This window comes from Lepidochelys olivacea, assembly GCF_965140295.1.
Source record: "Lepidochelys olivacea isolate rLepOli2 genome assembly, chromosome: 3".
In the NCBI taxonomy this organism is placed as follows: Eukaryota; Metazoa; Chordata; order Testudines; family Cheloniidae; genus Lepidochelys; species Lepidochelys olivacea.
This window is the reverse complement of record NC_140413.1, coordinates 118,781,831-118,806,860: the sequence shown is the minus strand read 5'-3', so window position 1 is coordinate 118,806,860 and position 25,030 is coordinate 118,781,831. Positions and strand designations below refer to the sequence as shown.

The following is a 25,030-nucleotide window of genomic DNA, read 5'->3' as shown; positions in this document are numbered from 1 at the left end:
CTTGTTAGTGATTGTGATAGTCCAGAAGCAATAAGGACGGTGAATTATTGACCTTAAAAAGGTTTCTGAAGTGAACAATTAACTGTAGGTATAGTGTCTGTTGAACAGCATAATGGAACCGGTCAATCAATGTCTGTTAGGTTATAGAGGCTTGTTAGTGAATAATCATAGTATTTTTTTATCCTTCCATGTATTAACAATAAACCTGAAAATAGATATAGTTAAATTGCAAGTATATATAATAAACATTCACAACCCACATCATAACAGTTTCATTATAATGGTTGTAGTGAGTATCAACAATAATGTAAACAGCATAACATAAACTGATATTAAGTACTTAAAAAGTAGTTGTTGAGCATGACAGATGCTCTTTAAACATCACCATTGTCATCCATTGCTTCTCATGTTTTGGAAATACTAAAATGAATTACTCACATTTGGACAAACTGCCTCCAACATTTCATTTTTAACAAACATATCTATTTTGTCAGGGGCAAATTTTGCCTTTAAGGCATGAATGTGAAGAACTCTTTTGGAAACGATTCTGCTGTGGAAGGCAAGCAGGGAGCGGTAGTGGGGTGGATTTTCAGAGGCTACACAGCTTCTTGCAGGGAGAGGTTGGGAGTAAGAAGGCCTATGTGGACAAGGGTGGGAACGGGGCTAAGGAATCTGTCAATATGTGAATCCTCCCCCCTTCCTCCCAGCGACCCCTGATCTCAAAACTGTATAAGTGAGAAACCCCGCCTGACACACACATGCACTCTCTCTAGGACCTGCTTGTGTATTCTATTCCTTCCCCCACCCTTTGTTTGTCTTGTCTGTTTAGATTGTAAGCTCTGTGGGGCAGGGACCATCTCTGTGCTTCTGTAGTGCCCAGTACAATAAGGCTCCATTCTTGGTTGTCCCTTAGGCACTACTGTGATAAACATGATTAATAACAAATATGATTAAGTCATTCCTGAACTGGGTGCTATACTGCCATTCCACAGCCTACGTGAGAGGATTGTACCCCCTTTCCCTATGCAGGTCTCTGGCCACCAGTTGAATTATTCAGACTAGGGGCAGAAGAGAGGATTTCTCCTTAGACAAGTGCAAATGAACTTAATTGATTATTCATGCTTAGTGAAAGAAAATCAGAAAAGTGGTTCTTTCCATTGACTATAATTATGGTACTGGCTAAATGTTATAATATTCAAATAAATATTCCTAAAAGGGACCCTGTAACAGGCTGGTAGTAGTCTCCTGTGAACCCACCCTGTGATTAGGTCTTGATTCTGCTCAGAGATACTGAATCCTGCTGACTCATTTTTGCTGGTGGCTTGTTAACTCCAACTTGGAGTAACCCTTTGAAGATAAGGTTCTAGGCTGACCATTCCTCAAGAGGAACTCCTGGGAACAACCACACCAGGGGAGAAGACTTTGGCTGGAAATATGATAATCATGCATTTCTTTGTAAATAAACCAAATCCTAGGGGTAAGCTTTGACTATACAGGGTGTATGGACTGTGTTTGGAGGAGGCTGAGTAAGGGCTGGCCTACGCTGGAAACGTACATCAGCATAGCTGCATCTCTCAAGGGGTGAGAAAAATTCGCACCCCTGAGACATGTAGCTATGATGACCTAACCTCTGGTGTAGACAATGCTAGGATGACAGAAGAATTCTTCCTTCAACCTGGCCATTGCCTTTCAGGAAGGTATATTATCTTCAGTGATGGGAGAACATCTCCCCTCGCTGTAGTGAGTGTCTACATTGAAGTGTTACAGTGGCACAGCTGTGCTGCTGTACTGTTTTTTAAGCGTAGACATAGCCTGAGTTACTTATTCAAATGTGTCGGTAGGAGTCATGGGATTTTTTTTTGCCTCCTCCGTATACCCTGCCCACCCCACCATAAAAGAGGTATAAAAGGAAAATATGGAAGTGGTCACAAAATGGATGATGGAACAGCAGAAAGAGCAGTAACTCATTCTACAATTTATGAAGAAACAGCAACAAAAAACAAGAGCAGCCACAGATCCTGGAACAGCTGCTTCAGAGACTTATTAATCTGTGTGGGCTGCCCAGAGCGTCAGTGAACGCCATTCCTTCCTTTGCAAAGATTGGATTGGAAGATGACCAAGAGGCTTACCTGGTCGGTTTTGAGAGGATAACTGCTGTAGCCCATTGAAAGAAGGAGACCTCGGCTATTACACAGAGGCTGAGGCACTGGAGGCCATTATGGTCATGACTGCAGACTACAATAGGGGGATAGACAGAAGAACCTTCACAGAAAAAAAATGTGCTGAGGAGTCAAAGGGGTAGCCAAAAAACCGCACTCTCCAGAATCCAGAAAGAAGCCACAAGCCCTTCCTATGATCTGTTGGGGGCGGGGTTTGTGGAGAAGGGAGAAGGGATATATATACAAAACTGTATTGGTTCAGGAGTGTGATGAAGCAGAGGCATGTGGTCTTGTGGAGGAGCTCTCTGCATCCCAGATGAGTACCTTAACCACAATACTGTAGCATATTCTCTTTCAGTCTCTCCTGTTGAAGCTGTTCCACAGTGTATAAATAATGCATTGTGCCAGAGAGAGTATGAAAATGACTGTACTGCAGGACTGACAAGGAACTTGGGAAGACCCAGCATACAATCCCCTGGTTCCAAATGGATATTTAATTCCAGGAGAGGATTCACGGCTATGAATTCTGAGCTGACGGAGGCACCTCCCTTGAACCTGGATTTATGTGTTTAATTGCCTTTGAGGGGCAGGTCTTCGGATGAACTCCTCTCCTTGGAATTTTCTTCTGTTGTCTAGTTTAGGTGACTCAGCATGTTGGATTTGGTGGATCCGTGACTCTCCCCATTGCATTGCATAGGGAGCCTGCACACCTAGCTCAGGGGTGTGTGTTCCAGTAGGTGGCAGGGCATCTAAATGCTAGGCATTGCAAGACTGAGTCTAAAGGTTAAACCAAATTAAGACCACTTTCATTCTGAATGAGAGTGTCTACACAGAGGTTTAATGCAGTTTAACTAATCCACTTTAAATTCACACCTTTAGTTAATTCAGATTAAAATATCTTTTGTGTCCCTGTGTAGACAAGCCCTAAGTCTCCTTTATGGATCTAGCCCAGAGTCCCTGTGTGATGTTGGGCAAGTCACTTAAAGCAAACTTTACACAAGTGTCCACTAATTACATGATTCTAATTTTCTGGGTGCCTGACTTGAGAAACTGGAGTCTGGTTTGCAGAAGTGCTGAGCATTCAGAGTTGCAACTGAAATCATTGGGAGCTGTAATTTGAACGTATAAATGCTATATAATACTGAGTACACTGCAGGTCAAGCCTTAGGTATCTCAGATTGGGCACTGAAAATTAGTGGATGCTTTTGACTTTAATCTCTTTGTGCCTCAGCTCCTCCTCATCTCACAGGGGTGTTGTGAAAATAAATTTGTTTGTGAAGCAGTCAGATCCTATATTGATGAGCATCATAGAAAAACCAATAAGGAAATTAATTTTGTATTCAGAGCAGAGTCTGAATAGGGCATGGGACCATATATTGCACACTGAGGATAAAACAAAATATTGAATAGCGTCTCACTAAATGAACACTGTCCATTCTGTGCTCTGAATAAAGCAGGGGTCTTGTGTGAAAAAATAGTATCTGATCATGTTATTAAGGTCTGTATCATAATACATACTCACAAAGGGTCTGTATTAAGGTTGTATAGGCAACTTTCATTCTGGCATTTCCTAACTTTTGAGTGCTTGACTTTGCAATCATCAACTTCTTTTAAAATAATTTTGTGCGTTTAAGATATATACATAATGAATACTCCATCCTGTTTGGTATTTTAAGAACTTGCATCATGAAGAATTATGTTAATTTCTGCTGAACCTGTGGTGAAAGCCAACCCAGAATGGTAAATGAGGATAATTTAATGAAACCAGCTCTCATTTTCTGTAAAATAACTTTTGAAAGAGGAATCACTGGACACAGATCAGCTTTGTATTTACACAGGTCATAAGGTATGTCAGTTTGGTGATCTGCTCATAGCAGGAAGTCCTTACTTAGAAAATTCCTAGAGAGAGCTGCAGCTCGGGTAGGTGCTTATTAAGATCTAAAGACAAAAAGTAGTTAGCAGAAAAGCTTGAGGAATGTACAGAGAACTCAGGTTATGTTATGAGGCAAGAGTGAATTGCTGTTAACATAAAAGAGTGGCAATCAAGATGAGATGCTGGGTTTTCAGTGAAAGTCTGTCAGTCTTGTTATTAGTAAGTATCTCTTTAATATTAAAAAAACTTGTTTAAGAGGTTTTTTATGGTTTGCTTACAGTAAATGAACAAGTGAAATGTAAAACCTGTATAAAATATTCAACTTTTATAAATAGCCTTTAAAATAATTTAATGTCTTACTGTATTTTTTTAAGCATTTTACTTCTCAGATTAAGGGAACAGTGGTTTATAATTGTATTGGAAATTGTGCTCTGAATTATTTTCTGATTTTTTTGCGTGCGGGAGTTCCCTCAACCTTCCCAACTCTTTTCACTTCTGAAAGTCTTTAGTTTTCATTGTTATTGCCTTTTGCAAACACATTCACTTACTTCCATGCTAAATCAAATGTACTATCTGACATTTACTATGTAATGATATGTCCTCTACTGGGGGACTATATCCTGCATTTGACAAAAGATAGCCTCAGTCTGATAGGTATTTTCCATTTCTAACTTCTGTGATCTTCTAGAACTGTGTTTCCAACTGGTATTGAAATATTTCCCAGGTCCTTTTGAAAGAATACCACAAATGATTTAATATGCAGTAAAATATCCAAGGTGGCATTAATCAGTTGTCTCCCCCAACCCCCACTTTTTATTGTAGCTGGTGTGGCTGGGATTGAATTTATATCTGTTTATTGACACATACCACTGGTATGAAGAAGATGATGCTTACCTTTATACACGGGTTATGCTGGGTGTAAGTATGAGTTAGTCTGCTAAGCATCTTCTCAAAGGAGAATGTTGCAACATACGTATTTTATTATCGGTCTCTACTGCACTACTTTTGCTGATACCGAGTAATTTTTCCATATGAGAGACTTGCTTTTTAATATGTTTCCTTTCTTCTTTAACCTCCCCCCAAATTTGTAATATAATTTTTTATACCATTATGTGTACAGTCAACACTGGCTTGGGCGAGAGCTTCTGCGACATGCCTTAATTTTAACTGCATGTTAATCCTGCTACCAGTCTGTAGAAATCTTATTTCATTCATAAGGGGAACAAGCATTGTAAGTACAGTTTTTGAAATCCATGTATTATTTTCTCTTATTTCTATAGCTCATCAATGTTGTCCAAATAAAAAATTGCAAAGGAATGTAATTGTTAGAAAAATCTGTGCATTTAGTTCTGAGTTATTATTGTTTACACTGTTATTATATGCCCATAATTAAAAGGAGACTAATCATTTGTAGCTTTAGAGGCAACACTATTTAGGGCTAGGTTCTGCATAATCCTGGTGATGCGAAGTGTTGTGCATATAAGCTCAAAGTAAAATGTGATGGTGTAGACAAGGAGTATAGGGGAATTCAACTTGCATTAATGGAGAACATTGCTGTATATCCATCATGTTACTCCTGTCTAGTGGCAAGATGAAGGTGAAAGTGAGGAACACATAGGTGGATCCTCATGTTTCTAATGAAAGTTGAGATTCTCACATACTGACATGATTCCAGGAGGCAAGGCTTTAAGAAAAAACCCAAACATTTATAGACTTGCAATAAAATCACAGGAGTTGGCAATACTGTAAAAATGTGCCATCTCTTTGTGCACTACATAAGAACTTACACAATCAAAACCTTATTCAGTAATTGGTTTCCACTGAATTTCTGCCATTAAACCCTCAAGTGTACTGAATCCCTGTGAGAAATACTTGAATAAATCATGTCAATATGTAGCATGCAATTGCTTGATTTTTAAAAAAATTAAAAATAGCTGTTGAACTCACGATCCCCCTTTCCCTATGTGTGAGTTAGAAATAGTAAATTGAGTGAACTATGTAACTTGTAAAATGAGTTTTGCTTTTTTGCCAAGTGTTGTAGAGGAGCACTGAGGAGACAACTTGACAAAAACCTCACATTTCATAAGATAGTTGCCTATGGAATAGCTGTAAATGCAAGTAAGTTTTCTATTTTACCTGGTTTGTCTTTCAATTGTCGCTTAATAATGATATAGTGATTCTACCTAATATTATAACCTCTGTATGCCACCCACCTGCCTCAACAGGTGGGGGGAACTTGATGGGGTCAGACACCCACTACGGGACACTGGGTAGCTCCTCCTGCTAGCAGTTTCTGGCACCCATTGGCCAGCTGAGGAGAAGAGAGTATTGATTGCCTAGCATTCCCCAGCTCCCAGGATTTAACCTGGCACAGGGGTCATATGGAGCATCCTTCAGAACTGGTTTCCAGTGCAGTTAAGAGAATAAAATGAATTGGTCCTAGAGGTAAAAGACCTGGGATTTTGGTGATGGGCCTTGGGCTCATGGAATCCTCTTGAGGGCAGGAAGAGTGGTAGAACTCAGAGAGAGCCGAGGCCTGCGGGGGGTAGGCTGAGGACAGCCTATCCCGAGTTATGGGTTATATGGTAAGGAGCTCTGTAGCCCCTGCACTAGAGCCAGTTAAATGCCTAGTATAGGGGAGTAAAAGTGATTAGAGAGTAGCGGTCCTCTGCTGTGTTAAAGTCTAATAAAACTTGCAGCTTAATTCCATGCATGTGTTTGTCCTCATTTTGCTGCTGTGTCTGTATAAAAAACACTGATACACTCACTGTTCTAGTATGACCATTTAGTGAGTCAAACTTTAAATATGACAGGAGTCTTTCCTGCTGGTCAATAGTCTGCACAAAATTCTAGTTTTTGCTGTGGTAGAGTTAATAACATTTCAGCTGCAATAGTGCCTAAAGGTTACCCTTCTATTAGCTCCATCAAGCTTTAGAAACTTACTGCCTAGTGTAAAGACCTGATTTCAGTACCATTTACCAAATCCTTGAGAGAAAGTGTAACCCACACACCTCCTGGGTGTGATGTTCTGTCCCCTCTAGTGGCACTGAAACCACTGAGAGAGAGAGAGAGCTTAATGAGTCCACTCTATAGCCTTACCTAACAGGTGTAAGGCATTTAGCTCATGCAGTAGAGGCTCATGCACTAAGCTCCCGGGGCCCCAGGTTCAATCCTGGCAACCGGGGCCTGTCAGTGGTACAAAAGGATATTTGGAGAGGTGGCATAGTATTTTCATTATATTGCGTGAGTACTCTGCTCAGGTTTCTAGAAACACCTACCTCAGACTGGACATGCTCAGAAACTTAACAAAGTCTGTTTTTCTGTAGTCACTCTGTAGCAGGGTAGCTACCTTGCTCCTAAAATAGAAGGGGTTAAAAGCAGCCCTGTAGAGGACTGTGGCTGGGGATGGCTGATTGGGGAAGCAGCCATAGCTGGGCTACGCCCCAATCAGGGCCCAGCTGGCCTGTATAAAAAGGCTGTGAGCCAGTGGACTAAGGAGTCTCTCTCTAGGCTGGGAGAGAACAGGGCCTGCCTGACAGGGTACTGAGGGTGGTGCAGTGCTGGGGATGGAGTAGGCTGAGTGGGGGTGCTCTAGGCTGGTAACTCCCCAGGCTGTAGGGCTTAGTCCAAGGTCCAGAGAAGTACTGAGAGGCAGAGGAAGGCAACAGGTCCAAACCCCCTTGCCTATGATGAGAGGCCTTTACACTGCAGTCTGCCCAAGGGAGTGGGGGCTTGGTGATGACTGGCAGTAGCCCAGACTGAGGCAAGGTGGGGATAGTGGGTTGGGGGTTCCCCAGGAAGGGGAGACCCAAAGGCAGAGTGTGGGGGTACTGCCAGGGGGCAGAATCCCAGAGAAAGGGGTACTGGGGTCTGTGAGGGACATGGGGGCCAGAGCTATGGTGGATCACTGGCCTGCAAAGGGTGCTCCATAGTTCTTTAGATATAAACTCAATTGATATTTATACTTAAGATAATGAATAGAATCTTCAGGGTGTGGGAGATGACAGCCAGAGAAGACCATTGGTTTTAGGTTAGACTGATGGACTGACCCGAGTTAAGATGTTCTGTGTGTATGTTAACTATGCATCTAATAAAGACTGTTGTTAAGTTACTAGCAATGAATTATCATTAAAACTAGTGGATTACCTGAATATAAAACCGCACACACATTGAAGTCAATGACAAAATTCCTATTCACTTCAATGGGGTCAGGGTTTCACATGGGTTGTTTTTTGTTTTTGTTTTTTTAAAATATTTATTTTTTAAATCTTGGGGGGGAGGGGCTTAAAGCAAGAGAAACGAAGGGGTTAATTAGGGTTGCTACAGCCACAGCAAATTTTACTGTCAGAATTCTGCTCTCACAATGTCATAATTGAGCTTGACTCTAATATTCTGCTCTCCCTATATGAGGGCTCTGCTTTCCCATGCATGTATCTGACATTAACCTTTCCATGGAGAGAGAGCAGAATATGGAATCAGGATCCTCCATTAAGATCCAAGAGCTGAATTTTACCTTTTGGATGTAATGTTAAAGTAGTTAGACAGGAAGGGGGAGGAGGTGGAATATGTATCTTCCAGTATATTAGGATGATTTGCTTATCTGTCATGTCCATTCACTTATCAGAGTTCATTTTCAGCATAGAACACATTGCTAGAGAATGCAACACTTTTTTTTTCTTTTAATTAACATATCAACGCAGGACTGTAAATCAGCCAACTTCTAGTTGGTGTATAATTTCTGTCATACTCCAAAATGGGAGTAAAACTGCACAGTCAAATAAGCCTGTTTTATTTTTATTTTTTATATTAGTGTAAAAATGTTTGCTAGTGTGTTAAACTGGACATTTTTGGAAATGCAAGCTTCTCAGAAAAGTAATTACTTTATAACTTCAGTAATTCCAGAGATTTACACAGCAGCTGATGTCAAGTGCCAGAACGCCAGTACTTAATCCTGACTGTCTATAGGGAGAAATTGATGATGAAATTGAAAAAAAGAACCTCAAAACAAAAGGACATTTGACTAGTGAAACATTACAATTTATGAACTCAAGTTTCCTTTTAAAAACAAGTGAGAAAAACATTTTGTTTGGGGAAATACTGAGTTGATGATGATATCCTTTGTGTTAAGAAGGGCCAGAAACTCAGTTGTTTAAAATACAAAATTAAATGCTACAGAAAACTCCCGATACTAAACGTTTAGTCTACCTCTGTACATTGTGTGGAAAATCACATTTATCTGCTTGCACTATAAGCTGCTACCCATAAGTATATTCAGTTCCTTGTTATAATATTTAGCAATGTTAAGATGATGTACAGAGAAAAATGTGAAATATTTCAGGCACTATTGTCAATTTTTTTGTATGCTAAAAAGCATTATAGGTAGTACCTGCATAAACAATCAAGTGCCACACAACTGTTAGAAATTTTCTAGTTGTTCTTGTGACGTTGCACTCCGTATATTTTATGGAAATATGTTTATAAGTGTGAATATGATTGGAATATGCTTCATACAAAAGGTCTCTTGTAAGATATTACAAAGCTTATAATCTGTGTGTTCATCCTATTTTTATGAATGTATCATTCTTGTATCTGAAGCTAGAAATATGAAGTATTACTCTGAAGTCCTATTGTAACTATGCAAAGTATGGGCCATTAATGGTGGCTTGGAATCTTGATGGCTTCCATTAACTAGGACAATTGGTTGTGAATGGCTCTGTTTACTCAGGTTTCAGAGTAGCAGCCCCGTTAGTCTGTATTTGCAAAAAGAAAAGGAGTACTTGTGGCACCTTAGAGACTAACATTTATTTGAGCATAAGCTTTCGTGAGCTACAGCTCACTTCATAGGATGCATTCAGTGGAAAATACAGTGGGGAGATTTATATACATAGAGAACATGAAACAATGGGTGTCGCTCACAAAAGCTTATGCTCAAATAAATTGGTTAGTCTCTAAGGTGTTACAAGTACTCTTAGTCTGTATTTGCAAAAAGAAAAACACAGCTGCTACTCTGAAAACTGTAATGAGAGTGATCACTTAAGGTGAGCTATTACCAGCAGGAGAGCTGGGGGGAAAAACCTTTGGTAGTGATAATCAAGGTGGGCCATTTCCAGCAGTTGACAAGAACATCTGAGGAACAGTAGTGGGTGGAAGGGGGGGGATAAACATGGGGAAATAGTTTTACTTTGTGTAATGACCCATGCACTCCCAGTCTATATTCAGACCTAAGTAAATTGTATCCAGTTTACAAATTAATTCCAATTCAGCAGTCTCTCCTTGGAATCTGTTTTTGAAGTTTTTTTTGTTGAAGAATACAACTTTTAGGTCTGTAATCAAGTGACCAAAGAGATTGAAGTGTTCTCCGACTGGTTTTTGAATGTTATAATTCTTGATGTCTGATTTGTGTCCATTTATTCTTTTACGTAGAGACTGTCCAGTTTGACCAAAGTACATGGCAGAGGGGCATTGCTGGCACATGATGGCATATATCACATTGACGGATTTGCAGGTGAACGAGCCTCTGATAGCGTGGCTGATGTGATTAGGCCCTATGATGGTGTCCCCTGAATAGATATGTGGACACAGTTGGTAATGGGCTTTGTTGCAAGGATAGGTTCCTGGGTTAGTGGTTCTCTTGTGTGGTGTGTGGTTGCTGGTGAGTATTTGCTTCAGGTTAGGGGGCTGTCTGTAAACAAGGACTGGCCTGTCTCCCAAGATCTGTGAGAGTGATGGGTTGTCCTTCAGGATAGGTTGCAGATACTTGATGATGCGTTGGGGGGGCTGAAGGTGATGGCTAGTGGCGTTCTGTTTTCTTTGTTGGGCCTGTTCTGTAGTAGGTGACTTCTGGGTACTCTTCTGGCTCTGTCAATCTGTTTCTTCACTTCAGCAAGTGGGTATTGTAGTTGTAAGAATGCTTGATAGAGATCTTGTACGTGTTTGCCTCTGTCTGAGGGGTTGGAGCAAATGCGGCTGTATCGTAGAGCTTGGCTGTAGACAATGGATCATGTGGTGTGGGCTGGATGAAAGCTGGAGGCATGTAGATAGGAATAGCGGTCAGTAGGTTTCTGGTATAGGGTGGTGTTTGTGACCATCGCTTATTAGCACCGTAGTGTCCAGGAAGTGGATCTCTTCTGTGGACTGGTCCAGGCTGAGGTTGATGGTGGGATGGAAATTGTTGAAATCATGGTGGAATTCCTCAAGGCTTCTTTTCCATGGGTCCAGATGATGAAGATGTCATCAATGTAGCGCAAGCAGAGTAGGGGCATTAGGGGACGAGAGCGGAGGAAGCGTTGTTCTAAGTCAGCCATAAAAATGTTGGCATACTGTGGGGCCATGCGGGTACCCATAGCAGTGCCACTGATTTGAAGGTATACATTGTCCCCAAATGTGAAATAGTTATGGTTGAGGACAAAGTCACAAAGTTCAGCCACCAGGTTTGCTGTGACATTATCAGGGATACTGTTCCTGATGGCTTGTAGTCCATCTTTGTGTGGAATGTTGGTGTAGAGGGCTTCTACATCCATAGTGGCCAGGATGGTGTTTTCAGGAAGATCACCGATGGATTGCAGTTTCCTCAGGAAGTCAATGGTGTCTCGAAGATAGCTGGGAGTGCTGGTAGCGTAGGGCCTGAGGAGGGAGTCTACATAGCCAGACAATCCTGCTGTCAGGGTGCCAATACCTGAGATGATGGGGCATCCAGGATTTCCAGGTTTATGGATCTTGGGTAGTAAATAGAATACCCCAGGTCGGGGTTCCAGGGGTGTATCTGTGGATTTGTTCTTGTGCTTTTTCAGGGAGTTTCTTTAAACCCCTCAAACAGAGACAAACACCTACAAGATTTCCCCATGTTTATTTCCCCCCCCCCCATCCCCCACTGTTCCTCAGACGTTATTCTCAACTACTGAAAATGGCCCACCTTGATTATCATTACAGAAGGTTTTTCCCCCCAGCTCTCCTGCTGGTAATATCTCACCTTAAGTGATCACTCTCGTTACAGTGTGTATGGTAACACCCATTGTTTCATGTTCTCTATGTATATAAATCTCCCCACTGTATTTTCCACTGAATGCATCCGATGAAGTGAGCTGTAGCTCACAAAAGCTTATGCTCAAATAAATTTGTTAGTCTCTAAGTCTCTAAGCCACAAGTACTCCCTTTCTTTTTCTGTTTACTCATCAACCTTCCTGGGTACATGTACGCCAGCCCTGAAAGAATGGAGAAAGAGGTCTTACAGTGACATGTGATCATGTCACCTGTTACTGGAATCCATCTTAAACCTGGTGCTTTTCCATTTAGAAGGAGGGATGGGGATCCAGAGAGACAAAAGATTCCCACCTTGTGCCAAAGCTATAAAAGAGGGTGGAACAGAACAAGGGGGCTACAGTCATGAGAAAACCCCTAGTTACCATCTGAGCTGGAACTAACAAGGACTGTACAAGGGGAAAGGATTGGGCCCAAACTAGGAGGGATTCTAGTCTGTGAAAGAAGCTTTATTGGAGCATCTCTGAGGGTGAGATTAACCTGTATTCAGTTTCTTAATGTATTAGGCTTAGACTTGTGTGTTTTTGTTTTATTTAGCTTGGTCACTTACTTTGTTCTGTCTGTTATTACTTGAAACCACTTAAATCCTACTTTTTATACATAATACCACTTTTGTTTGTTAATTAACCCAGAGTAAGTGATTTAATACCTGGGGGGGGGGCAAACAGCTGTGCATATCTCGGTCAGTGTTTATACAAGGCCGACAATTTATGAGTTTACTCTGTATCCGCTTTATACAGAGTAAAACAGATTTATTTGGGGTTTGGATCCCATTGGGAGCGGAGTGTCTGGGTACTGGAGGCAGGAGTACTTGCTGAGCTGTTTTCAGTTAAGTCTGCAGCTTTGCGGGGTTCAGTCCCTGGGTCTGTGTTGCAGCTGGTTAGCATGTCTGTCTCAACAAGGCAGGGTTCTGGAGTCCCAAGCCATCAGAGAAAATGGGCTCAGAGGTAGTTTCAGCACATCAGGTGACAGTCCCAAGGGGTCTCTGTGACTGAACCCGTCACAGTTCTAACAAGTAAATTTTCTCTTATGGTTTCAAATATGGCAGTAGGAAGCTAAACTAATTTGCAGATGAAATCACTGAGCTTGATATTTGCACAATATGAAGTTGTAAATCACTTTTTGTTTAATAATAAAACCACAAGTATTTGTCTCTACTTTTTAGTTATTTTAACACTTTCACTTAGTAGCAAGCTAAAGATAATTAGAGCAATATTAATATTCTCTCTCTTCTCATACGGTAGACTAGCTTGGTAGAGGTTTTTGTGGCCTTGGGAAAAGTTTGTAGCTATGTTTCCATACCAATCTTTAATTTTTTATCAGATCTCATACAAATTCAACTGTAGGCTTCAATTGGCCAGGTGTAATTAGAGCCTGGTGGAAGTAGGTAAGTTGAAAGAAAGAGAGGAAACAATGTTATCTATAATCAAAGGGCATCACTGAAAATTCAGTAAAGGGAATTCTGCTTAATGTGGCTTTCTGCATACTGTCTATAAGAGCTGCCTAGGAGTTACTCACCCTCTAATAAATCTTCCCTGTAAACCTGTAGAATAAAATCACAGGTTCATGCTCTCTCAACTTGATCCACACAGATCATTCAAGATGTTCTAATTCAAATGGAATATTTCAATCCAAAAAATATCTTGAACCTAAAGATCTTTATAAAAGAGGAGCAAATAATGTTTCAGATGTCTCTCACATTAAGTTTCTTCCTCAAAAGAAAGTAAATTTATATATTTACAAATTTACAGTTTCCCCACTTTAAAAAAAAAAAATTTGGAACTAGTGTCATAATATTAGTGCTGGCTTTAAAGATAACCTGCAAAAGAAAAAGAGAAAAATCTTTTATTCATTGTGAGATAAAGGTAGTCTGGAAGGGTTTAATATTAAAAACCTACCCCAAAATTTCTAAAGATCTATATAGATGCATTGCTACATAACTACTGGGATTATAATATCTCAAGAGACAGAAACTTGTGCAACTGAGAGAATTTTTAATTGATTTTGTTCAGAAAATGAGGGGAGGCCAAAGATGACGGGTCATGAGTTTTGTAATATATGGTAAAAAAGCAGAATATTTTGGGCTTTTGCCAAAAACTAATATTTCAGCCAAAAACCAAAAAAAAAATCAGTTTTCCAACACATTTTTGGGTTTTGGTTATTTGGTTTTCCAACAAAATGTCAAAAATTTTCAGGGAAAGCAGACCCTTGCCATAAAAATGTGTGTCTAGTTGAAAACCCAATTTTCCATTTGGGGGGAAAAAATGATGGAAAACTTTCTACAAGCCCTAATTTTCAACCAGTTGTTAATTTAGTTTTTTGTTTGTATGTGTGTCCCCTATTTATTTTCAAATGCATGACTGACTTGTGAGAATCTTTTTCTTAAAAATTCAAAAATAACACTTTCTCCTCCCCTCAATCGTGGCTAAAATAGCTCCATCTCCAGTCCTAATTTAGTCCTCTAGGAAAAATCCGGGAAGACAAGATTCTATATTCCAAGTTTTTCTGAGGACAATATCATGCAAAGCTCTCACCAGCCCTCACCTTTATTATCCAGCAAAACTTTAAATTGGGAATGAAGTTAATAAAACAAATTAAAAAGTACCAAATTAAGAATGTATGGAATTTAATATTAAAATATCAGATCATGTGCTGGGCTCGGTATGCTTATACATTGTTGTATTACACAGATTCATAATTTAATATGTTAAATAGTATGATTTTGATTTTTCTTGTAGTTCAAAAGGAACAATCTGTGACAACAGAAAGCAGAGTAGGTGATGCTGCTACGAAACTTAGGGTCAGTTTGCTGAAGCATTCAGACTTTTATGCAAGACCACTCACTTAGCGAGGTTAAAAAGGACAAGATTTTGACCCTTTGATTTTTATAATAGTGGGAATACCAAGATGGTTAATTAGTAGCAACTAACTTCAAAATGATTATTATCCTAGGCAGGCATGCAGAAAAAGAGAGATAAGCACATGCCCTCAGATAAGCATGTGCAATTTCTATTTAATTCAATGAGAGGTGTGCATGCTTCACTGACAGCAGAATTGGCTGAATAAGACTAACTAAATTGACCAGACTTACAAGAATGTAATTAAATTACATTTCTTTGTTCTTTTTTAAAATTATTTTTAAGATGTACTGTGGACACTGCTCTCTATGACAGCCCCTCTTCCCTTTCTGTCTCCCCAATAAAAGCATGTAATTTGAACTCGGTGGACTAAATGAAAAATGTAAAAGCTAGCATACAAATTACTACACATGCATACCATTTCTAAGGTTCCAGATTTTACTAATAAAAAGGGCTAAATCCTGCAGCCCTTACTCAGGAAAAACTCCCACTGATGTCATAGGAAATTTTGCTTGAGTAAGGAATGCAGAATTTCACCCATCGTATATGTTTACTTATGAGCAGTGGGGAAAGTACTGGTAAAAACAAATTATAGATGAAGCATTCTAAGCTCTTTACCCATAATGAATAAATTGAGAGCAATGAAAAATGCTCATATGTTTCAGGAATTTGTACAGTGGCTTTTGAAAGTACTAAGCAAATTCCACACACTGTAGATCTAAGGAAACTCCACAAAATGCACTATAGAGATATAAAATGTTTTAGCTAATGACAAGGTATCTGGTGCCAGACTTTTTAGTTTGCTACAACTATTGTACATTAAAGGAACTACACTGAAATTGAATTAGATGTTTGCATTACTCTTGCTTGCCTGCTATAATTCACTTTTAGATTGAATTATTTTTTCTTTTAGTGGCCCACAAGAAACTATCAGAAGCACAAGTCTAATAAAACTCAGGCCAGTACTTAACATCATAGGAGACCCAGAGAAACCAACATTCTGAATGCATTTGTTTGAATTTTAATATTTTTTTCTGTATAGGATTATATTTCATATGTTAACATCTTGCACAAAATAACTTTCAGGACAGCACAGTCTGGCTCACGCTAGAAGACTTGTGTTGTATCTGTCAGGTACAAGTTGGAGTGATTGTCACCCATCAGAAGGAAGAAAATTCCAGGTCTAAGTAGATTTCTTAGTAAGGCCCCCAAAACATGAGTCTGGTAGGATGTGTTTGCATTGGGAATAGAACTCTGATTATGGTAGAAGAAAAGAATAATGTGCTGCTGCTACCAAATAACATTTTTACAATGATTAGAGCAAAATGTCTTAGATAAACTACAGTGGAAATTTGATCTTCGCTTTCTCACAGAAGAGGTACAACAGTGGGAGCTGCAATGTATGCTTTCCCCACTCTGCCCTAAGTGAACCTGACACTGAAGGACTCACGTATTGGCAGGAAAAGGTTATGACTATTCAATCCTGAGGTTCCCCTTTGAGATTGCCCATTACGTTAGTTGTAGTTTTGTGATGTGGTAGTTTTTGTCCAACAGGAATTAAGACCTCTGACAACCTGTTATCATGGCCACCCATTAGGTTGCACCAATTGTGTCACTATTGACATTAAAATTTGCATAAGTGCTGTTGAGGTGAAAGGCTCCATAAACTTTTTAACAAGAGAAGGTGCCTAATTTTGAGTGAAACCAATCAATTTTATGGTGTATCATTCCTATTTTGAAGAGTTTCAGAGTAACAGCCGTGTTAGTCTGTATTCTCAAAAAGAAAAGGAGTACTTGTGGCACCTTAGAGACTAACCAATTTATTTGAGCATAAGCTTTCGTGAGCTACAGCTCACTTCATCGGATACATACTGTGGAAAGTGTAGAATCTCTTTTTATATACACACAAAGCATGAAAAAATACCTCCTCCCACCCCACTCTCCTGCTGGTAATAGCTTATCTAAAGTGATCACTCTCCTTAAAATGTGTATGATAATCAAGTTGGGCCATTTCCAGCACAAATCCAGGTTTTCTCACACACACACACCCCACCACACCACACACACAAACCCACTCTCCGGCTGGTAATAGCTTACCTAAAGTGACCACTCTCCTTACAATGTGTATGATAATCAAGGTGGGCCATTTCCAGCACAAATCCAGGGTTTAACAAGAACGTCTGAGCACACCTTTCCATGGCACCAAAAGCTAAAGGGCAGTAGATTTGGGAACACAAGAAATGGCATCATTGGGAAGATTATGTTGAAGCTGCTATTCCATTTTATACATTGAATATAACCAGTTGCCATTACACATTGACAAAAGTCTATTTTTGTTGTTGTTTACTGTGTAAAGATCTTAATCCACACAGACTTTTTAAATGTTTCATGTCATAGTTAATAATATTGATGCTGGCATGGGTAAATGTACAACTTTAACTTCAGTTTGCATAATTATCTCTTTCAAACAGTCATCCACATTGTTGCACATCTGCTCAACATAGAGCGATATCATATAAGTCAATCGAAGGAAGCAGGGGGGTTACGGAATAAACTTTCTGGCATTGGCAAAACACCAAATGAAAGCTACTTGAACCCAATTAGAAACTATGAAGTGGTAAGTTGTCACAAGGTGCTTGCTTTCCTCGTCTGAAAAATTGTCCTCTGCAGGTTCTTTTGTTGATAAAACTTTATTTCAATACCTTTTTAAGCAGAGCTAGGAGATGCTGTCAAAGATTAACCTGAATTTCATCTGAAAACAATAGCTTAAAAAATGCAATATTCAGATTTTCCAGCTCAGAGAAATGTTTGCTATGTTAATTAGTTTAGGAAGGAGATAAGTGGGGTGTGGCTGAGTGTTATGATTAGTTGAAAATTTATTAAACCTGTAAGCTATTGATATATGAAATATGACTGACAACCTCAGACTAGAAAAAGAGAACAATATCTTAAATTTAAAAAACCAATAATAGTACATAATGAAACTTCTTTCACAGCGGGTGTTAGGTTCTCACCGTGGTTTTGCAAGATGTCCTGAAGTTGGGGCTAGATTCTACTTTTTGTAAATTGGTGTTCATCGGGAGTAACTTCATTGACTCTGGTGGACTTACTCTTGATTTTACACCCAGTGTAAACAAGAGTAGATTTTTTTTTCCTCAATGAGTGCAGGCTGCAGTTAGTTGATTTTATTTTTATAGCTGTTGCATTAGACCATAGTTCACAGTGGTGGTATTTTTTGCTTGTGTATAATGTCTCATACTTCAACTATAATGAGAATTATAGGTGCTAAGTAGAGAGCCAGTAATGGGAAAATAGGCATCTGGATAGAAGGTGGAAGGGCAAGCATAAATCTGTGTCTTTGCATTGTTTTGCAAGCGTAAAGTTATGATATCATTGTATTAATAATTTTTCAACTTACAAAGTGACTATTTCATCTGCTTAAAAAAAAAATCAAATCTCATACACATCAAGCAAACTACTCCACTAGCATCAAAGCCCCGAACATACATGGCCTTGACCTGAAAGTTGGCAAATTGGGTAGGTCTCTCAGACCCACGGGGAAAGCAAATTCTAGAGTTTAGAGCCCTTGCTGGGACACTCTATCCACAGTCACCAGATGCACATGTGATGTGTTCACTACTGATTGAAGAGGAAGAGTTTGTAGGTTTTAGAGAGGGTCCAACACCCTTTGGTGGTTTACTCCCATTTTTCTGAGGTAAGCCTACTCTTCCAAACACATGGAAGTAAATTTCCTAATGTCCCTTCCAAACCTCTCTAATAATAATATACTTGCCTGGCAATTACATGGTAACTAAATGCCAGTCCACAAAGTAGCCTATATTTTAACCTTTTGATGATTAGTTTTACATTTCTTTTATTGCCCACTTGCATCTGTCTCTACATTCTGAATAAGTCTGCCTTTCTGAATAAATTCTAACAAAGGATTTCTTCCACCTTTACAGAAGAAAGTTCTGAAAGCAGTAATTCAAGTATTCTTTTCACCTTAGTTATGCCTCTGCAGTAGCAGTGTATGAAGCATCTTTGACATTTTTCATTGTTTTATCTCAACATTCAAACTAGCCAATGTAGTGTAAATGGTAAAAATGTCACCTAGATCAATCCCGTTAACAGGCAATAGGATCTGAACATATTCATCACAGGCACCAGTTTGAAAATGTACTCTGTGCAGTCAAGTGTGAACATCTGAGAGTAGTTCAACTCTAAAAATGGCACTATGGAACTTCCATATTAATTAAGTCCACTTTGCAAGTAAAATGTTTGGGTTTTTTTCCTAACTTCTAACCCTACAAAGTCAATTTGGGATCTGGAAGTCAAGCTGTGCGTTCGTGTGCATCATCCACAGTAATCTAGGGTCTGCAGGCCAAGTTAGGCCTTCAATTACAGTGTATAAAAATGGTTACTTATCTTGCAGTATCTGTTGTTCACAACACATCTCAAAGAACATACACATTCCACTGAAGGTGGGTGTGCATGCACGCCAGTGCACTCAAGTCGGATATGCCAGCAGTACCACTAGGTAGCATATGCACCCCTGCCCTCTTCGTGCTTTCAGGCAAGGGCATAAAATGGGCATCTTTGCCACTTCTCTCTCCATTCCTTCACACGGCTGTAATAAATTCCAAAGTAAAGGGAAGGTGGGAGGGTTGTGAAATATATATGCACAACGCATCTCAAAGAACAACAATTACTGCAAGGTAAATAACCTTTTTTTTTTAACTTTGAGAGATTGTGCATATATACATTCCACTATATGTGACTCCACAGCAGTTCCTTTGCGGGGAGAGAGACTTCGGATCATCTGAAGCGGGATTGTAACACCAACTTGCCAAAGCTGGCATCATCGAGAGGTCTGAATGATAGCATAATAAATAAAGTATGCAGAGACCACATTACTGCCTTGCATATATGACCTATAGGAACATTACTCAGGAATACTGTGTCACAAGGCGGCCTGGTGTATTGAGCAGGGCCACTCCTATTGGCCCAGTGTAGGGTTGGTCACACGATCATTGGGATTCTCTGTTGGGTCAAACAATTGTGATGGGGGGGACTCTGGGCCCCTGGCAGGGCCAAGTAACTAAGAAGTCCATAGTCCCTGGAGGGGGGGGAAGCAAACGCTCAGTCTCTAGCCTCCTGAGCCTCCTGGCTGGGGCAAACAATAGTAGTTGGGAGCGCTGACTCTGTGGGCAGGGCAGACCAAGCAAACAGTCTGTAGCCTGGGATGGGGCAGAGCAAACACTCAGTCTCTAGCTAGGGCCCTTGGTGGCCACGCCTAGTGGCAGTACAGGGGATGGACAGCAGAGGAACCCAGGCCCACCCTACTCCAGCGGGTTCTGACCCAGGCTCTAGGAAGCCAGAAAATTCCCTGTTAAGCATTGGCTTCTAATACATAAGGCCCATCTCCGGTATCTCCTTGGCTGGCAGCAGCTCAGTGTCCCAGTCAGACTCCATGGTTGACTGGTCGTTCGCTGCTTAGTCTGGGTCCACAGTCCCAACAGCCTGGAGCGTCACTGGTTCCTCTGCAGTAGGGTGACCAGATGTCCTGATTTTATAGGGACAGTCCTGATTTTTGGGTCTTTCTTACATAGGCTCCTATTACCCCCTTCCATCCTGATTTTTCATACTTGCTGTCTGGTCACCCTACTCTGCAGGAGCCTGCAGTACATGTCCTTCCTCCCCTTCTGCCAGCCCCAACTGAGCTGGGCTGCCTCCTTTTATCTGTCTTCTCCACCTGGAGCATGCATAGCAGGCATGAGGGGCGAGGGCCTTTGGGCCCACAGTGATTGGTCTAGCCCCAGTGTGGTGGTGGTACACCCCATCACATTCTGAGGCAATGGAGTGAGCCTTGGCAGAGGGAGCAGTTATTATTAATGGAGGAGAGACTTTAGTAAGATTGTAACAGAGCTTGATATAGTCAGAGACCCAGTGTGAGAGTCACTGAGATGACACTGCACAGCTTGCAAAGAGCTGGGATGCAGTCCTGAAGGATCTAGTGCAGCCCAAGTAAAAAGCCATGGCTTAATGAACACTCCAAGTTATGGAGAGCCTCCTCAGCCTTAGATACACGGGGTTTGGAGAAAAAACACCATAAGATTAATTGTTTGACATAGGTAGAAAGATGACAGTACCTTGGGTATAAATTTAGGATGTGGCCCAGAAGGGATACCTTGTCCTTTATAAAAGACAGTAAAAGAAGGGTAAGCTAAAAGAGGTTGAAGCTCTGAAACCCTACTGATGGAAATAATTGCCACCAAAAACTCAATCTTCATACACAAAGATAATGAAGTCATATCCACAGATTGGAGGGAGGTCCTATCAGTTTGGAAAGCACTAGATTCAAATACCAAATGGTTATAAGATCAGACACAAGAGAGTAAATCTTGACCAGGCCCTTCAAAAACTGAGAAACAAGTGAAAGTCTTTAAATTATGATCTGAGGACTTCAGTAACCCAACAAGAGGTTAGGGATCTATTATGGGAGTGGATGGGTGGGATTCTGTGGCCTGAAATGTGCAGAAGGTTAGACTAGATGATCATGATGACCCCTACTGACCTTAAAGTCTATGACTTTATGAGGAAAAAAAATGGGAAAATTGTCTATTGGCAGATGTAGTGTAGGAATAGAAGCCAGGTGAACTCTCATAGAAGTATTTGAAAGGCCAGATGATTTGAGATGCAAAAGATAATCCAATATATGTGACTTCTGTGTGATTGGGGAAAGAAATGATGGGAACATGTCCAAATCGAAAATCTCTTACTCTTTGCTGCGTATGTGACTTTAGTGGAGTCTGTTCACTAAGATCACCCAAACCTCTCAGGAGCACATTTTCTCTTGAATATTTAACCAGAGATCATCCATGCCATAAGATGGAGAGATTTGAGGTTCACATGTAGAGACTTGCCCTAGTTTTGCGACAGAAGATCCCTGACCCAGAGGTAGAATTATCGGTGACCTGATGGAAAGCTGATATAGATCCATGAACCAATACTGTCTTAGCCGCACCAGTGCAATGAGGATTGGTGATGCTCTGTCTTGTTTTAGCTTCCTTAGGACCCTCTGAATGAAATGATCAGAAGCGAATGCATATAGAAGATGACTGAATCAGGGAAGAAGAAAAGCATCTATGATGTAACTGGGGTTGCGATCCACCTTTGGGCAAAATCTCATGCATTTGTTGTTGAGGTTTGTTGTGAATAATTCTATTAGTGGGTACCCCCAATGGTGGAAAACCTGAAAGATAACATCCATCCTGATCAACCACTCATGTTAAGTCTATGAAGACCTTACTGAAAGAAGAGTGTTTCTCATTCCTGGAAAATGGAAGGCCTTCAAAGAAACTTTGTGTTGAATACATAGATTCCGCAGGAGGATAGCCTCCTGACACAACTGAGATGACCTTGCCCCTCCCAGCTTGTTCATGTAAAACCTAGCAGTCGTATTGTCAGTGAGAACTTGAATCACCCAATTCTCAATATGAGCATAAATATTTTGTCGGCCCAATGTACGGCCCTGAGCTCCAGCATGTTTATATGGAGGAAAATTTCCTGAGGTGAGCTTGAGCCTGAAGTTGACTAAAATGGGCCCCCTAGCCTTTGACAGATGCATCTGTAACCAGAGACATAATCAGTTCTGGGGACAGAAATGGAACTCACTTGCATACGTTCTGCTGATCCATTCACCAATCCAGAGACTGAAGCACTTGCACGGAAACACAAATCTGCATGTCCAGCAGATGCCTGGAAGATCAATATACAAATGAAGCCAAGACTACAGTCAACAGAGGTGAAGTCTGGCATGAAGAGTTAATCACGTAAATGAGGCATGTGGCTGAGACTCGCACTGTCATTGTTGGATTGAACTTGAGGATTTCTGAAAAGAAGGCTATAGATTGGAAGACTTCCTGTGGAAGATAGCCATGTTTGTTATGGTGTTGAGGTCTGCTCCTATAAAAGTTTTATGTGCTGAGTTGGTTGTAGCTGTGATTTGTTCAAACTTATTTTCAGACCTAGATGGAAGAACGCGTGCCTGATGACTAGGACGCTGTTTTGGACATGATCCCTTGATGCTGCTTGATCCAACCAATCATCCATGTAAAGAAATATGTGAATGTCCAGATGATGAATGTGGGCTTCTATCACCACCATGAACTTGGTGAAAATGCTCGGAAGGCCAAAAGGAAGCACTGTGTACAGGCAGTCATTGATGGCTATCAGAAATTGAATGTACTTCCTGTGGGAAGGATGTATCGCCACATGGACATATGCATTTGTAAATTGAGGGCAGCATTCCAGTCTTCAAGGAAGGGATAATATAAGCAAGGGTGACCATCCTGAACTTGATTTTCTTGATGAATTTGTTCAGCTTTCTTAGATCTAGGATGGGGCAGAGGCCATCAGACTTCTTTGGAACTAGAAGGGAGCAGGAATAAATTCTTCCAGGATCCTCTATTGTGCAACCCATAGCTCTCATGAGAAGACTCTGAAAAGGGATGGGGAGAGTGGGTTGGGGAAAGGGAGGGAGATGAACTGGATTACATATCCAGTGGGTTGAGTACCAACTTGTCGAACATGATCTTCTGCCATGTACAATACAATCGTTGTGATCCTGAAAGGAGGAGATATAATTGGTGTGCTGTCCTCAATCAAAGAGTCAAAATGACTGTTTTGAGGTAGAAAATGTCTGGTGAGAAGGGCCCATTGTCATGGAAGATGGCAGGTAACATCAAAAAGGTCTTTAATCTTCTATGTACTGGGGCCTCTGATGGAACAATGGTCTCAGGTAGGGTTGTGATTTAAATTTGCTTCATTTTAGTAGCAGAAGTGTAGACTCCCAGTGAGCAAAGTGTTGCACGAGTCTTTCAGTGTGTGGATAGCATCATCCATCCTGGAGGAGAACAGCTTAGAGCCCTGAAAGGGTAAATCTTCAAGTGTAGTCTGCAGCTCTTTTGGAATTCCGGAAGCCTGCAGTCAGAATGAATGCCTGATGGAGACAGCACTGGCAACAGAACTCAAGGCTGTCAGGGGCATCTATTGCTGCCTGAAATTATGTAAGTTAAAGTGAAATAAGAACAAAGCAGATCCATGCTTCTTACAGTCTGTCAGCCATTGAGCACCCCACATTTATCTCTCTCAAAATGATTTTTTTCAATGCTGTACCGGTTATTACCTCTTTTTTTACCTACTCTTAACTCTAATAATTTATTCTCTCTCTCTCTCTCTCTCCTGAGGCACTCTTGTACAACAAAAATAGATGCAAGTACTAGCAGGATTATGTAATTTCTTACTATCAATTGCTGAAACAGACAAATTCCAGTTAATATTTACATTCACGTTCGGAATAAATCTAAATGGATAACAGAACAGATAACCTTTTTTTCATGCAGCTTCTAAGCTTTTTGCCTTGTCTGGTTTGTTGCTTAAATTCATTCTTATACTGAAGCTGCATCTTTGATTTAGTCTCTATACATAATAATTTATTCTTATTTTAGAACCCAACAACACAGATACTAACTACCATAGCTGGAGTAACTGGTGTCATAATCACTGTGGCTTTCATTCTGATCATAACTTCATCCACAGAGATCATCAGAAGATCATTCTATGAGGTGTTCTGGTATACCCATCACCTGTTCATGGTTTTCTTTGTCGGTCTGGTTATCCATGGTATGGGGTGAGTGTGTGTGTGTGTATATATATATATATATGTGTGTGTGTATATATATATATATATGTGTGTATATATATGATGATGATGATATCAACACTTTAGGATCACACAAGATTCAAACCTATGATAGTGAGTGTGAGTGGGGTATTTGATATGATTTATGCAGCAGCCAAGCAGCTGTTTTGTGGATCACACGGGTGCTTAAAAACAGGACTTTGGCACCTAAGCACCCTACTGGTCTAGAAGCCTCCTTATTTCTGATCCCTTAATCCGTCATGGACAAAGTGTGATACCATTACTCAAACTAATTATTACTATTAATATTATTATTTCATTTTATTTATTTGTATTAACATGGCACCTAGGAGTGCTAGTCATGGACCAGGACCCCATCATGTTAGGTGCTGTACAAACT

The 25,030-nt window shown here is 40.4% G+C and overlaps 1 protein-coding gene across 4 annotated transcripts in view; it reads left to right on the top strand.

Moving 5' to 3' along the window:
* The first annotated feature begins 3,920 nt into the window (after nt 1-3,920).
* The window catches only part of NOX3 (NADPH oxidase 3), a 62,314-nt gene continuing 41,204 nt past the window's right edge, over nt 3,921-25,030 (top strand). Inside the window, exons 1-6 of one of the 4 annotated variants that reach the window (XM_084622754.1) lie at nt 3,921-4,005; nt 4,855-4,950; nt 5,153-5,263; nt 6,066-6,150; nt 17,399-17,544; nt 24,437-24,618. In XM_084622754.1, coding sequence (XP_084478880.1) covers nt 4,942-4,950; nt 5,153-5,263; nt 6,066-6,150; nt 17,399-17,544; nt 24,437-24,618 — 533 coding nt within the window. In that variant the 5' untranslated portion in view covers nt 3,921-4,005; nt 4,855-4,941. Of the gene's footprint in view, nt 4,006-4,132; nt 4,252-4,854; nt 4,951-5,152; nt 5,264-6,065; nt 6,151-17,398; nt 17,545-24,436; nt 24,619-25,030 lie in introns of those variants that run through there. The other 3 variants (XM_084622752.1, XM_084622753.1, XM_084622755.1) reach the window with 3 other exon arrangements.